The following is a 15,661-nucleotide window of genomic DNA, read 5'->3' on the forward strand; positions in this document are numbered from 1 at the left end:
CAAGTACTGTCATGCTGACTTTACTTTGCCAATTTTACATGCTGGTAAGGCGCTGGCACTGCAAGTATTGTGTAGTGTCATGCTGGCTGGAACTTAAAATCCATGAGGGTGAACATGATGACAAAGTCAAATGGCAACAAAATTTGCAAGATGAATTATAATATCTTCAAAGTTCAGGTGCTAATAAAGGTGCGAACTAGTGCAGTTGGTAAAGTCGTTGAGTTTGGTACCACTGACTAGGATTTGAGTCCTACCCTCACCTGGTGTCAACTGGGCTTCCACCCATTCTACTTCTCAAAAAGCATATGTGCTAATATCCAATTTTTGCTGTCTCAATACTAGATCCCTTGATGACACCATGCTGGTATAGTGTTGGTACACCTGATATTGGGGTCGCTTTGGCATCCCAAGACTGGATATGCCCTTGTACCAAGTCTCAATTTGGTACCGGTATAGGGCGGTATGCCTGGTACGGTGAACCACGCATATCCATCCTTAAGCTTCAAGGTATTCAGAGGAGATGACTCCCCATCATGCCTTTAAATTATAAATTGGCACCAGCAGCACATGGAAAAAATTATCATTTCTTAACTTAAACTTCTGCTTATGATGTACTTAAATCTGGAATCACATGCACTTGAGCTGTCTTTTGTCTTGCAAGTATTAGAACATTGCTCATGATAGGCAAACAATTTTAAGTTCGTTGCTGATGGCTTTTGGTAGCTGTTCATCTGATTATTGCTGAAAGAGTAAAATGTGTGAATATTAAAGAACTGAAAAGATCTCCTGGTTCAATAAGGAGTAATATAATTTGAATGCACACAAACATATGTGGACGCACACGTGCACACACATACTGTATAAGATCACATGGATGATAACTATCAAAAGAAACAGAAAGGATGATTTTATATTTTAATTCCGGATATAGAGAAGAGTCAATCCAGCCATGCTTATAGTTTTATCATTTTATTTTCTAATGTACTACTTGATCCTTTAACAGAGTGAGTATCAAAGAGGTGTTAGTGCATGGAACTTTGATATTGAAGATTTGAAGGCCCAAGCATCACTGGTATCACCGTAACCTGTTTCCTTTTTAAATGCCAGAACATCTACTTCCATTAGTCAATTCATTTTGAAATTTATTTCTTCTTTAGGTTCCTTTTTTCCCAAATTGCTACTTCTCTTTGTTTCTTAGGACTGTCATTCATTTTCTGGAATTCTTTTATAGATTCAAGATGATGAGGACTTTCCGGAAATGAAGGAAGATGACGAGAGCATGAGACTGTTTGTTAACAATAAGGTTTGCGTTGCCAATTTCAACTTTAGGTTATATCTTGCATACTGTATTCAGCATATTATTAATATTTTTATCTCTTTTAGGTGAACTCTGTTTCCTCTTGTCCTTCCAGAAAATTCACTTGTAAACACTTCACTGTCATTGGCAGGTTCCATCTACTTCCACATCTAATCTGGGGAAGTCAGTATTTACTGATGAAGTCATTTGTAGGTGAGTCATCCTGTGGTCCTATATTTAATTCCCGACCCTGGTATCTAAATTGCTTCTTGGATTATGATTTTGGTTTCTTGAAGAAACATATCATATCTAAAGTCTATTGGATTGGTGGGATCACAGGTTGCTTCAGAGTTCATACATGAAAAATTCTCTCACATGTTTTTTTCTTGCTCCTGTTTAATTAAAATCTTTGTTTCTCCCAAGTAACAATCACATATCTGGGTTCGCATGCTTGTGTTTGAATTCTCTGTGAAACATGGTTATAATTGTATGCTTCTAGTTAAGTATCTAGGCTGATATTCTAAAAATACTTAGTGAAAAATGAATTCTAACGTTCTGTACTGGCACTGTCTTACAAAGCAAAAATTGTTTTACCTTTGGATCAACTAGGATCTATGCCGGTCAATCAGGCACCTAAACAAAACAGTAGTTATCATTTCTATCATACAGTTTTGTCAAGCGAGAAATGTTTGGGACTGCTTGTTTTCAGTTGCTGCAGCTTTCCAAAATTGTAGATTCGTGGTTATGACAATTAGATTTTGAGAGAGAAACATATCCAGTCTTTTCTAAACTTGCTTAAAGTGTCAGAATCTTCGCAAGTGCCAATGTAAGTATAGTGACATGATTGTCAAAGGTCAAAGCGTCTAGAAGAATTTGATTCAAACTTGAGAAAAGCCTTAAATGGTGACACTCTTAGTTCATAGATATTTCTATGTAAATCTGTGGAGATACACAAGGATCGCTGTGCTGGTACTGAGGCTTATACTAGTTGCATGGTGGATGGTGTGGTATGCCCTTGTGCCGCTCCACGCCGGGCCCGTACCGACACAACAAAGAGGACAGGGGAGAAGGAGAACGGGAGAGATGAAAAAAGAGGGGGGGGGAGGGAGAGAGAGGGAGAAGGCTAGCGGAACGCGGCCCGACATGGTAGAGAGGGTGGGGGAGAGGGAGAATGGGAGAGAGGAAGGGAGGGAGGGAAGGGTGGCGGACGGCCAGCAAAGGGCCGCAGAGGGGCAGAGGAGGGGCTTTGCCCTTCAGTTCTCTTGTTTCGTTCGAAATGGGGATCCTAGAGGGGGGCCCCCTTTTTTAATTTGAATTATTTATATGAAGTTGGCAACCCCTTTGCCGACTTTACTTAATTTTTTCAAAATAAAAAACCCTCCATAAATAAGTCAAAATAAAAAAGGGGCCTCTTCCGAGACTCCTGTTTCACCATAGGATGGAGCCCCTCTTCCGCCCTTCCGCACCCCTCCCTGGCCCTTCGTGGCCCTCTGCCAGCCTCCACCGACCGTTGGCCACCCTCCTCTCTTCTTCCCTCTCCCTCTCCCTCTCCCTCCCTCCCCCCTTCTCTCTCTTTTCCTCTCTTTCCTTCTCCCTCTCCCCCTCCTTCGTTGGTTTCTCGATTTGAAGCCAAAATATCTCGGTTCGTTGCTGGTACAGCTCGGTACACCTCGAATCGGGCGGTTTGGGATGGTTCTGCTGGCCTTGGAGGCATATTTAATGTTTAATATGTAGGTCCAGCTGCTAACTGATTGAGAACTAGGTAGATTATTAAGATAAATATGGGTCGCCGACCCCATTGTATTTACTAAACTTCGGTATTGTCGAACCCTTCCGGCAGAGCTACATCTGGATGTTGGCAAAAATCCTTGAATCTCAGTTTCCTCCCGTATTGGTCCTAGTCAGTGACTAAGATGTTCCGACTCTCCTTCTATAGAGTTGTTCTTTCTACTTTTTATTGAAAAGAAGTCGTCCCCTTTTTAAGCCTGAGTTGCTCTAGCATATTATGGTTTTCTAATGTAACATGGGCAAGGATTGTCACAGTGCACTTATCTTTGCAGCCCTCTAAGCGAAGGATCGTTATATTAATATGAGATGGAATTATGTGGAGGTAAAATGAGTATGATAACATTTTATCAATCTATGTGCTAAATTTTACTGTGAAGGTTGGATAAAGATTCCACCTTATAGATTAGCATAGCTATTGTTTGAGTTTCAAGAATATATGCTACTTGTGCTTGTATTGCAAAAGAGATGTTTAGCGGTTTTGCCCACATGTACAGCATAATTGTTCATTTGAGTTTGTTGTATATATGGATTGTGTGCTAGAATAGATGCATTGTTTTAATTTTTAAACATGCAGTCCATATTATGATGCACCTCATTTAGGAGAAGTCCTTTTAATTTTTCATGTCTGATTCTTTGCCTTGATTTTCATAGTGTTCATGATTATCTGAATCTTTGGATCACTGTTTTGAAACCTTTGTCAAGGCTTCTAAGTAGCACTGTGAAATCCAGTAATATGTGCATGATTATCAGAAACAGGCCAGGTCATTTGCTCACCAGTCCAACCCCCAGGTCAATTGGTCAGATCAGAGGCACATTAAAATAAATTAAAATAATTATAGAAAAAATTAGATGTGATGTAAAGAACATTGTAGAACTTATTTTTCTTTAAATGAATTGCATTTTAATTTATTTTCTTTTTTTGCTAAAAATGGAAAATTTTTCATTATTGAAAAATCAAAATAAAGCATCGCTGTTGCCTAAACTAGCTCTTGACTTTATAAGGTCCAGTCTCTTTATTTATTTATTAGCAAAGAGATATGTCTACATAAGTATATTATATCATCAAAATAATCTAGTTGGCATTGTATCTTAGTGCTTGAGAGAGTTTTAATAGTTACAGCAGACCAAGGGTTCAAACCTGAATCTCTGAGATTTTGTGGCGGGAATGTTTTTGAAGGAAAAGGGGGCAGCTGGCCAGGTCACTGAAATATGCCAGGTTGGAAACCTGAATCAGACATAGACACTGGTTGTCAAGTTTCTGATCTAACTGGCTGGTTCAGCTCAAGTATGTCAACACTGAATCTATGGGAGTTCATCCTTGTCATAGATCTCATCAATGTTTCTTTCATTTTAATATTTAGGCTTGCAAGATTCATTGGGCCAGTGCTGAAACAAGTCAATTTTTTGTTGGAAAGTTTATTGGTATCTAACAATAATCTGAGTTTTGTTTGTCCTTTGAGGGCTTCCCATTAATAGCCTCCAGTCATTGATCCAACCTCCAAGACAGCAAGATCTGAGCTGAATTTGTTTCAGTTGATATGTAGCACTTGTAAAGTGCATTTCTGATTATTGACTATTCTTAACCAGCCATAATAATTAAGGTAGGGCTCTGTGCTCATTTTGTTTGCCCTTTCATTCCATATGTGTTTTTCCTTTTATTGAGTCAGCTTCCTTTCCAATCTAAATCAATTCGGTTTGGTTTCTTCCATATGGGTTTTAGTTGATAAGAGGAGAATGGAAGACATTTGCATATGCTCTTTGGCTTCTTTCGCTCTCATTTCTTGTTTCCATATCGTTATCTGGAAATTTTATGCTTTCCAAGATGTTGGTTTTAATCTCTTCTGATACCAAATCCCATAAATTTGAGCCTCATTTGCTTACATCTCTTGCTTCGAGTCTTCATTAATCTCTCATAGCCTTTTTAAAGTTGATACTTCTCTGTCGAACCATGTTTGCTTTGATATTCATCTCTTTTGCTCTACCATCTGGAGTGTATGATCTATGATGTCTCTTTCCTCATTTTGGGTCCATATGTTTAAAAGCATAACCCCTTTGTATTTGTGCTATCTCCTTTTATTGCTAGATATATTTGGGTTTCATTACTTGTTTGTTATGTTTTTAGTATCTTTATAAATATGGGCTGTATTGGATCTTATTGCCTCTTACAAGTGAGATAAGATCTTCCCTAATCTTGATATGTATTTCTGCACACTCATTTCTATTAGATGTTTTATTTATTATCAAGGTTTGCAATTTTGTTACTGGACCCCATATTGATACCCAACCGATATGCCCCATACCAAGTGTCAATATGTTGCATAATTCGGCAGTAATACTTGGTATGGAGGGCATACCAGTTCTCAATACCCCTTCGGTGAGATACGATATGCCCTGTACTGGGCAGTATGGTCCGGTATAACAAACCATGCTTATTATCTAGACCTGCATCTCTTTATCTTAGATTTGTATAATCCTAACTAAAAGGCAAAAATTGGAATATTCAGCTCTAGATTTGCAAGGTATCATATGTTGAATTATAACTCTTACCCTAAAAATTCGACTTTTAAGATTAAAATGAGTCTAATCCATTTACCTATAAATTTATTTGGGCTGGTGGAAGAGCATTGCACACATAACTCAAGTCAAGACCATCTGTGGTATGTATTACAGTGTCACTGGACCATAATATACAACATATTTTGCTTCTTATAGTTTGCGTGCCACTGCCTAATTGGCTATAGTAAAGTAAGTTTATTATGCTTTTTAAATCAGCCGTCTTGACTAAGTTTGAACTTTGAAGAAACTATAATTTTACATGTTGTTCATAAAGAATTTTGTTGGTTTTTCCAGAGCAATCAAATTATTGTTGTTTTATCATTTTACAGAGCAAATAACTGCCCTGCACAAGAGTCAGAAACCAGATGCTTAAATACAAAAGATGAAATTCTTGAAACGGATTTAGTGAATTCTAGCAATAAAGCAAAGGTTGATGAATATGAGAAGCGCATAGTGAAAAATGATTTAATTCCATCGACATCAAAGCAGGAGATGGAGCCAAGCTACCGTAAAGGTGAAGTTGGAAAAAGACAGCAAACCTTTAGCGGTCCACTTATGCCTTCTAGTGTGCATGTTAACTCATCAACAGAGAAAGGGCGAACCACTGAAAGGTTCATTTCTCTCATCCTCTTCGAGTTTTATATTCATCACTGGTTGTACTTCGAATTAAACTATAAATAAAATTTTAATTAAATTTTTAGGATTATTTCATAATAGTTTGATTGGATAAATTGTCTTATTCATGTCCATTATTGCTGGACACACAAAGAGATGTTTCTGTTACTAATTTAATTGGTGGGTACTTTGTTTGATGACTGTACTTTAAGTTGTATCAATTATCAAACATATTAGGGAATGCAGTTTGTTCAGAACAGAGAAATATACATCAGATATATACGCTATGTGGTATTTATTAATTATAACATAGTAAGCACAAATTTGCATAATGAATATAAATTGATATAGTGGATTGTAGATCGCTGACCATTTCAGCTAATATGTATCAGGGAATAAGCGAACATCAGGAATTCTGGGAGATATCTGCATTGTGGTTAAAATATAAAATAGAATGAGATCATATGAATAAACAAGGCATCATAATGGATTTGCTGAAAACTAATAGCAATATCAATGATGCCAGAAAGATGAGGTTGTGCTGTTAGATTCTGGGCATGATTATATCATGAACTTGAGCATCATCTGGTTGAATATTTCATGGTTTATAAGGGCCTATAGTCCTCTAAAAATTCTTTCTCATGAATCACTTACAAGCAGTGCCATTGTAAGTGGTTATCATGTCATTGGAGGACATAACGGTGAAATGGATGGCATGCCATCAAATTTGTATCTATTCTGAAGTGGATGGCTGGCATATAAAACCTGGTTAACTTTTTCTAGCTCTGCATGTAACAAACTATGCAGCATTTTGGTCCCATTTCTTTCAAGTTCCAAGTCATTCTCCTTTCTTTTTTTCTGTTATTTTTGGTTTCCCCTCTTTTTGTTTTTTTTTTGCATACATACTCTCCAACATATGCCTTTTTGCATGTATATCCATGAAACTTACTATTTCATTTAACTTTGTTGGGATGCCAGGGAGAGGGTGGGGTGGGAGATGTTGGATTATTGAACTGTTACGTGGTAGGAGTATCCAAGTTTCTGGATGCATTATTAATTCAAGTTGTATACATACTGTATGAGAGGATTTGATCTATTTTGATCGTTCCTGACTGTTTTTGTGCTATTGCTTTTCATGATGGTGCGATGCATGTCTGCAACGTTCCAAGTCTTCCTTTTCAAGTTTAGAATTGAAAGTGTAACATTTTATTGTTCTTTCTGGGTGGTTTCCTGGGTTTCTAGGCAGTTGATAGGCCTTAGGATACCCAAGCAACCCCCAACTTGACCATTGTGCATGTATACATACATATATACATACTTAGTTATGTGCGTGCATGCAAGTATGCTTGCATGTCTGCATTTATGGTATAAATATATTTTTTCATATTATACACAAAAACAAACAGATATGGATTGATAATGAAAAGTGTTTTCATGTAATTTGTTGCTATGAAATGACACCTTGCTAAGAAGGGAGTATGATACATTTGTCTGGAGTGAGAAAAAGTTATAATGTATTAAAAAGGAAAAAAATAAATGTTGAACAAGTTAGTGTATATGATATTTCCATTCAGAACCCTAATCCTGAGCTTTGGCTGCCAATAAGATAAGCAACCAAGGAAGCTTGAAAATCTCTATTATTTGAGCAAGAAAACAATATATATGCTATTATGAGTTTATTGTAAATTGTACAAAGTGTGATACATCTTGAAAGTGCTTTTATAGGTTCTTCACAAATCACAATATATGATATATGCCTTAAAGCATTTCAAAATGCTAAGTTATTAAAATAGTACATATATCTAATAATATAAATGTAGTGTGATCAAGAATACATCAGTGTCCTTGTACTTAAGTCTACCTGGGCAATTGCTAGGTCCATTGTCTGGGATGTTTGTTAGCAATATAATTGTTTTTATTTCGGACTAGTTATTTAGCTAGTTATGATGTACAGCTGTTGGCAACATATCTTGAGAACACTGTTTCACTTTAAGTTTACTGGTTCTGGGAATTACATCCTCATTCTTTAGTGGTTTTTTTTCCTTTTAAAATAAAGGAAACTTTAAGGTTAATGTCAGCAGATAGAGGCACATATAATTCCTTTTGGTTGGAAGGTTTTAGGAACATTTTATTAGTTCTTTGTCAACTCTGTGAATGTTAAACTATTTATTGGATCTACTCGAAGCATTGAGGCTTTTCTTGTGCACAAGAGTCCACATGCTCTGCTTCTTTTTGCTAGGTTTGAAGGCGATAATCAACCACAAGCTGAGAAATATAAACGTGATGCACGAAAAGCCACAAACTTTAGTGGTCCATTGATGCTTCCAAACCGTGCTTCTGCAAATAGCTTATCTGCTCCAATACGATCTTCAGGAGGTAACAGAACCTATAAGACTTCTGGAAATGCTATGATTTTTTATTTTCTTAATAATTTTGCTTAGGGGTTTTGCCCTCTACGGGAGCAAATCGTGATGAAGTTTTGAAAGTTGGAACAAAGCTTGCTGGTTGTGTTTTAACTCCTTAAGAAATCAGCAAATGCAAGAAATTATCATCTTTCCATTATACAGTACTATAGAAGAAGGAACTATGTTTTTCGTCATTTTTCATAGGTTTTGGAGACTCCTCGGAGGATAAATCTAAGGCCAATGTGGTGCAAATAAAGGGTCGTTTTTCAGTCACATCTGAAAATGTGGATCTTGTAAAGGTCAGTCTCAATCTAATAAAAGATTTTGTCATAGACTGGTAACTGTACTAAACAGATGTACACATTTCAGGATATTCCACTATGTACAGTTTCACGAAGGTCATCCCAGGTATGTTTTGATTTCTACATTCATATTCCATTTATAATTTCCATTATTACGCTTGTGTGCACTTTTTCAACATTGTAATTTTAATATCGCAGGGATCTCCACTCAGAAAATCTGCTAGTGTCGGTGATTGGCTGATTAATTCTAAACCAGTGGTATGCAAATTTGTCTCCTAATTACTTTTATTGTTCTTATAACTTCCACGTGAAGTATACATGCAAGTTATTAGAAAGTGTAAAACAAGCTATATTTTCTTTCAAAGATGTCATCTGTCTTTTGACTTGCACCCTGTTTCCAAAGGAACATAACTTTTTATAACTTTTTCCTTGAATGCATTTGCAATCTGGTTGACGCCATGTTGAGCAAATTTGCATGTCTCAATTGTAAGCGTCCTTTTTATATCAGAACCCTGTTACGATTCAATTAAAATCTTTGCACATTCTCTTAGGCTGATTGAAAATCAGATTTAAAGTTATCTTCTACGGCATAAGTATACCATCAAGGTTCTAAAAGCTAATGTCGTTTCTAGGGCTGTCAATATTTGGAATGGCATGTGCTATGCCAACATAAGGCATCAGTTGGCTTATAACGTGGCATGGCTAATTTGGTGTGAGAGTACAAGATTTTGCATCTCTTTGCTCTTAATTTATGCAACTCTTACAGCCTCTGTAATACATTCATTTGTTATTCTACCCTTCCTAGTTTTACCATGCATCCATCTTAACATCCTCATTTTTGTCACAATTTATTTCCACATACTTTTCTATTGCCTAATGATCTACACCATGGTATGCCGAACTAGTCTGTACCGGCCGGTATGGGCCGGTTCTGTGCCGGAGACAAAGAAGACGAAGAGGAGAGAGAGCGTGGGAAAGAGAGGGAGGGAGGAGACATGTGGCCGCCATCGAAGAGCCGCGGAGGGGCGGCGAAGGCCCGGGGGGGTGGCGGAGCCTGGCGGGGGGACCCACGGGGGCGCGGTGGAGGCCCGGGGGGGCGGAGGAGCCTGGCGGGGGGACCCACGGGGGCGCGGCGGAGGCCGGGGGGGAGAGCGCGGGTTCCCCCACCCCCCGGCCTCCGCCCCCCCCTCCGTGGCTCTCTGATGGCAGCCACATGTCTCCTCCCTCCCTCTCTACCCCGCGCTCTCTCTCGTTCTCTTCGTCTTCTCCGGCTCCGGCGGAGAAGAGCTGGCTGGTTCGTACCGTCCGATTCCGGTACGAACCGGAATCGTACCGGTCCGGTGGCGACTGGTACGCCTACCAGATTCGGTACGGCGGACTTTGGTCTACACCATATAATATTACGGGCTTTACTGTTCCATAATTTTTTTTTGTAAATCTCTAAGATACTCACCTATCATATAATATTCCGGATGCACATCTCTAGTCTCTACTTTATCCAACCAGTTCTAATTCTGTTAAATATATTTTTATCTATCTTCGTATTATTTTGTATAACAGATCCTAAATAATGAAATCAATCACTTCATGATATCTCCTGTCTATCAATCTTAATGAAATGTGTATCCCTTATCCAAAGCTTTCCTTCATAATTTCAATTTAGGATTTGATCAAGTTTTCTTTTGATCAATCAATACTATATTGTCCGCAAATTACAGACATCTGGTACATTTCCTACATAGTATATGCGAGTTTGTCTATAGTTAATATAAATAGATATGGGCCTTGTGCTGCTCCTTGATGGAGGCCCATTGTGATTGGAAAAATGCTTGTTGTACCATTGCAACTCCTAACACTTGTAAATGCCCCAGAATACATATTCTCAGTTATTTCAATGTACAGTTTATGTATGCCCCTTTAAAGCCCGTCAATTCACTTTTCTTGGTACCCTTTCATAAGCTTTCTTTAAATCAATAAAAAAAATATGTAGACTTTTGTTTTTTTCATTTATCTATATTTTTTGGTCAAAACTGTCTAAGTAAAAGGTTAGCCTCCATTCTTGATCTTTCAAGCATAAAGCCAAATTGGTATATGAAACATTTATTACTTTTCTTAATCTTTGTTCAATTACCCTTTTTTTAGAGTATCTCATGAGCTTAATTCTTTGATAATTAGAAAAGTCTTAAACAACAACTTTATTTTATAGATGGGTACCATGGTATGCTGAACCGAACGGTTTCCGCTGCGTACTGGTGCGAATCGGACCGGCTCGCACCGGCCCGTGTCGCCCGCACATGGGGAAGAGCGCCGACCCCGCGCCCGCACGGTTTCCTGCACGGGGAACCGCACTCACGCGAGGTTCTGGGCGCCCACGCGTTGCCCTGCGCGGGAGGATATTAATGTCACAGAGTGGCATTTACGCGCGCGAAAAAATGACGCGCGCACCGCGCGAAAAAAATTCACGCACACTTTTACCTCTCTTCTGGTTCAGTACCAGTTTAAACTAGTTCGAACTGAAACCGTACTGGTCCGGTAGGCAACCGGTATGCCTACCGGTATCGGTACGGCATACCCTGATGGGTACTACTACTATACTTCTTGTTTAATCATCTGGCATTTTCTTTGTTTTTGTAATTTCATTAGATAGGTTAGTGAGCCAATTTAAACCAATATTCTATAAATTTTCCAAATCTCAGTAAGTATTTCATTTGGTCCTAATGCCTTTCTTATTTTTATTTTTTTAGAGCCATATCCACTTCATTTTTGTAAATTCTTTGAATAAAACCTTGACTTTCTTCATGATTATACTTTTCAAAGATGCTTGAATAGAATCCTCATTTAACGATTTTTGAAAAATACTATCTCCATATTTCTTTTATTTCTATATCTTTTACAAATATCTTGTTATTTTTCTTTTTAGAACATTTAACTTGATCAATATCTTTAGTTTTTTTTCTCTAGCTTTAGCTATTTTGTAAATTTTGAATAGAATCCTCATTTAACGATTTTTGAAAAATACTATCTCCATATTTCTTTTATTTCTATATCTTTTACAAATATCTTGTTATTTTTCCTTTTAGAACATTTAACTTGATCAATATCTTTAGTTTTTTTTCTCTAGCTTTAGCTATTTTGTAAATTTCTTTCACTTTCTTTTGATCCCCACCTGTTATATAAATTATCATATTTTACATATTTAGCCTTACTATCCTTTTTTCATCTTTCTTAGCTTTGTTATATTATATGAAATCCTCAATATCTTTTCTTTTTTGCCATTGTCTAAAGTAAATCTATTTTGTTTTAATTGCCTCCCATATTTCATTATTCCACCAATAAGTTTCTTTATGCATATACCTCTTTCCCTTTGTCTTTTCTAAAACATCTTTGGCTACCCTCTTTATATAGTTAGTCATTTGATGCCACATTTTGTTCATTTTAGTCCTTTAATTCTGATTTTCCTTAGTTAATAATTTATCCCTAAAGTTATAACATTGTTTTTTTTTAAATTTCACTATCTTATCTTTGGACACCTATTAATTTATTTCCCTTTCTTCTTGCACATCTAAAACTAGCAACCTGTGTTGTATGGTTAAACTCTCTCTTGGTATCTCCTTACAATCCTTACATGCTGATCTTTTTTTTTCTTAAAAAACAATAATATGTTTATGATAAATTTGATATGCTCTTAAGGGTTATTGAGCGCTTATCTCTCTTTTTAAAATATATTTGCAATTGCTAAATCATAACAAGGATTGAATCTCCTACTAAATTTCTGTCCCCAAAACTAAACCCTCATGCACTCTCTCATATTCCTGCATTATTCTTCCCTATATGCTCGGTTGGATCACCACCTATAGTTATCCTTTTTCCTTCAAGAATACTTTGTATCAATCTATCAATTTCTTTCCAAATTTTTTTCTTAATCCTTTCCTCTAAGCCTATTTGTGGTGCATAAGCACTAATTACATTAATTATCTCCTCATCTAAATTTAATTTAATAGGTATTAATCTATCACTTTTATTAATTTTATACACAAATTTTTATGTCATTTCTTTATCTACTACTATTCCTACTCCACTTTTATTATCATCCTTACCTACAAGTAATATTTTATACCATTCCAATCTCCTTAGATTTACGCTCTCTCCATTTAGTCTCTTGATGTAAGCAATATTGGTTCTCCTATATGTCATCTATCCACTTGTTCTCTATTTTTCCATTTAAAGTTCCATTTTTCCAGGAGCAAATTTAATTTTCTTCTTTTTTTCTAGTTACCTTCTTTGCATGTTGTAATTTCTCTTTTCTTCTTACCACTCTACCTGGCCATCATTGTACTAGGTTATTACTAAAAGACTCCCTAATCTTGAATAACCCTTGCTCATTTTTTACTACAACTGGCTTATCTTGTAGCACGTTGCTTACCGACAGTGACCTAACCTACCCTTGCTTATTTGTCACTATAACTGGGTTACACCATAGCACATTGCTTATGAGCAACGACCTAGCCAACCCATGCCTACTTCTCACCACAGTTGACTCAGGTTATGGCAAGGATTGCCGAATTGGTACCGGGTGCCGTACCGATCGTGCCGCATTGTGGCCAATAAATATAGGACTCGGTGGGAACCAACCGGTTCGCATTGAGTTCTGGTCGAACTAGATAGAATTGATCCGGTTCGCTCTTGTCTACGGGGCCAGAACCGTTTTCTATGATCGAACCGACCCGGTTAGAGACCGGACGGGTTCAGTACATGCTGAACCAGCCCGTACTTGAACCGGCCGGTACGGGCTGGTTTAGCATTCCTTGGGTTATGGCATGTAGCATACAACATGGGATGCTCTAGTATTTAACACGCGAATAAGGTTTGAATCTATTCTGTAATTTTGGATATATTTTTGTGGCCAGCTATCAACCTAATGTCCACTGTCCATATTTCTCATGTGAACTTGGGACTGGCAACGATGGTGTTAAGCTAGAATATGAGAATAATAGGAAAAGAATAAGGGTTCAAACACCTTACCTTATGGCTTGGTATTGAGTGGTATTGACAGGCATTGGTTGGATACCAATTAGTATTGCTTGGTGCCTAGCAGTTCAACTTGCTATATGCCTTCAGGGGTGCTGGTTGTGTGTTGTTGGTACACATGCTGGTGCTGGCACAGACCAACATGGTCTGCACCTCAATCCTTGTCTACAGTTTTCTGTTTAGAGTTGTAGGCTACCTCATTTGTTGAGTTGCCAGCTGTAAATGCCACTGACTCTTTCTTCTCAACAAGTTTAGGATTGAACTAGGCTCATTAGTCATACCTGATCCTATGATATAATAAAGATATATAATTAAAGTTCTAAGTCAAGATATGACTGACCAAAAAAAAAAGATCATCTGACATCTAGTACCTCTATATTCTAGAAACTCTTAACAGATCTTTCATTCTATCTTGAACTGATATAAGCTGTTTTTTAAATCTCAAGTCTCCGAATTGTCAGATTTCATCGTATAGACAACTCAGACTGGATGTTAGTTCTTTCAGTATATGGAAAGAATGTAGCCAAACATGGATCTCCTCCTTCAAGTGTTATTTCCTGTTGTCAGTTTCGTACCTGAAAAGATCTGATTTCTAAATACCTGCTTGGTTGTGATCCTCATTCCTCTCTTTCATGTTCTTAGTTTGAGTGCAAAATTGCCTAGGACTGCCTGCCGACCATTGTGCTTTGCTCAAAGACTGGGCAGTACATGGATAACTCGGACCCACCAAGCCCTTAGGAACGTGTTGTGAAGGCGAAATAGAGTTTGCCGTTGAAATGATGGCTTCTGTATAAGTTATCTCTTGTTTTCTGATAGTGTAGTGTGATTTCACATTAAACTTGCAAATACTAATCAGGGTCCAACCTTCCATGATTTTGCTGGTACTTCCATCTGATTGATTCCCAGACAACTTTTTGGCTGCACTCCATATGTTATTTTTTGTGAAGTTCCATTTGCCATAATATACTGTCATGCTGAGTTGTAAATGTCATTTCAAATCTTCCACTTAGGTTAGTATTTGCTTCAGGTGCCAAAATTATTTTGAAGATAATTTGCTGTGCAAACTCTATAATAATGTACAGTGTACTTGTATGCAATGTAATGCCAGATTTTCACTGGTTTTAGCATGCTACTCTAATCCACAAAAGTTCGATGGTCTGCTTGGTTCTTTTAAAGAAATTGCATGTAAGATATTTTGATTTAAGCCATGATAGCCAGGAAAATGAACTTCCACAGGCCATTAGCTATCTGAATCCTTTCTCCGAGTTTAGATTAGCAAATGTGATCCTAGATGGCAGTATATGCCTTAAAAATTTATTCTGTCATTCATTCAACAGACTTGATTTGATTTTATGTATCCTATATCGCATCAGACATCAGAAGAACTGAAATGTTCTACTTCATTCCATTTTCATTTGACAACAGTGTGAAACATGATAATATTTATTGTAGCCGAGTATTAAGACCTATTTATGGCTGTTTAGACAGCTTTGTTACTAAAATTGGGCTAGTTTCAACTGCAGTATTGATGAGGTCCATCCAAGGAATTAGCTGATGTCGAACACAATAATATTGGTTGTGGTTGAAATTGACTTGAAAGGCCTGCTTACGACTGTGATGGAAGTTTAGTCATAAATGTTGGACTATTTTCAACTTCAACATCAATAAGA

The 15,661-nt window shown here is 37.3% G+C and overlaps 1 protein-coding gene across 3 annotated transcripts in view; it reads left to right on the top strand.

Annotated features, from left to right (window-relative positions):
* Positions 1-15,661, top strand: part of LOC103717369 (serine/threonine-protein kinase sid1-like) — a 37,876-nt gene that overhangs the window by 17,610 nt on the left and 4,605 nt on the right. For all 3 annotated transcript variants that reach the window (XR_003387558.2, XM_008805723.4, XM_008805724.4), the window contains exons 9-16: positions 1,004-1,072; positions 1,232-1,303; positions 1,449-1,510; positions 5,971-6,252; positions 8,496-8,632; positions 8,866-8,960; positions 9,031-9,069; positions 9,162-9,221. Coding sequence is in view for 2 of the 3 variants with exons in the window: in XM_008805723.4 (XP_008803945.1) it covers positions 1,004-1,072; positions 1,232-1,303; positions 1,449-1,510; positions 5,971-6,252; positions 8,496-8,632; positions 8,866-8,960; positions 9,031-9,069; positions 9,162-9,221 (816 nt within the window). In the remaining variant the exon portion in view is untranslated. The remainder of the gene's footprint in view (positions 1-1,003; positions 1,073-1,231; positions 1,304-1,448; positions 1,511-5,970; positions 6,253-8,495; positions 8,633-8,865; positions 8,961-9,030; positions 9,070-9,161; positions 9,222-15,661) is intronic.

The sequence above is a fragment of the Phoenix dactylifera genome, chromosome 2, assembly GCF_009389715.1.
Source record: "Phoenix dactylifera cultivar Barhee BC4 chromosome 2, palm_55x_up_171113_PBpolish2nd_filt_p, whole genome shotgun sequence".
Taxonomy (NCBI): domain Eukaryota; kingdom Viridiplantae; phylum Streptophyta; class Magnoliopsida; order Arecales; family Arecaceae; genus Phoenix; species Phoenix dactylifera.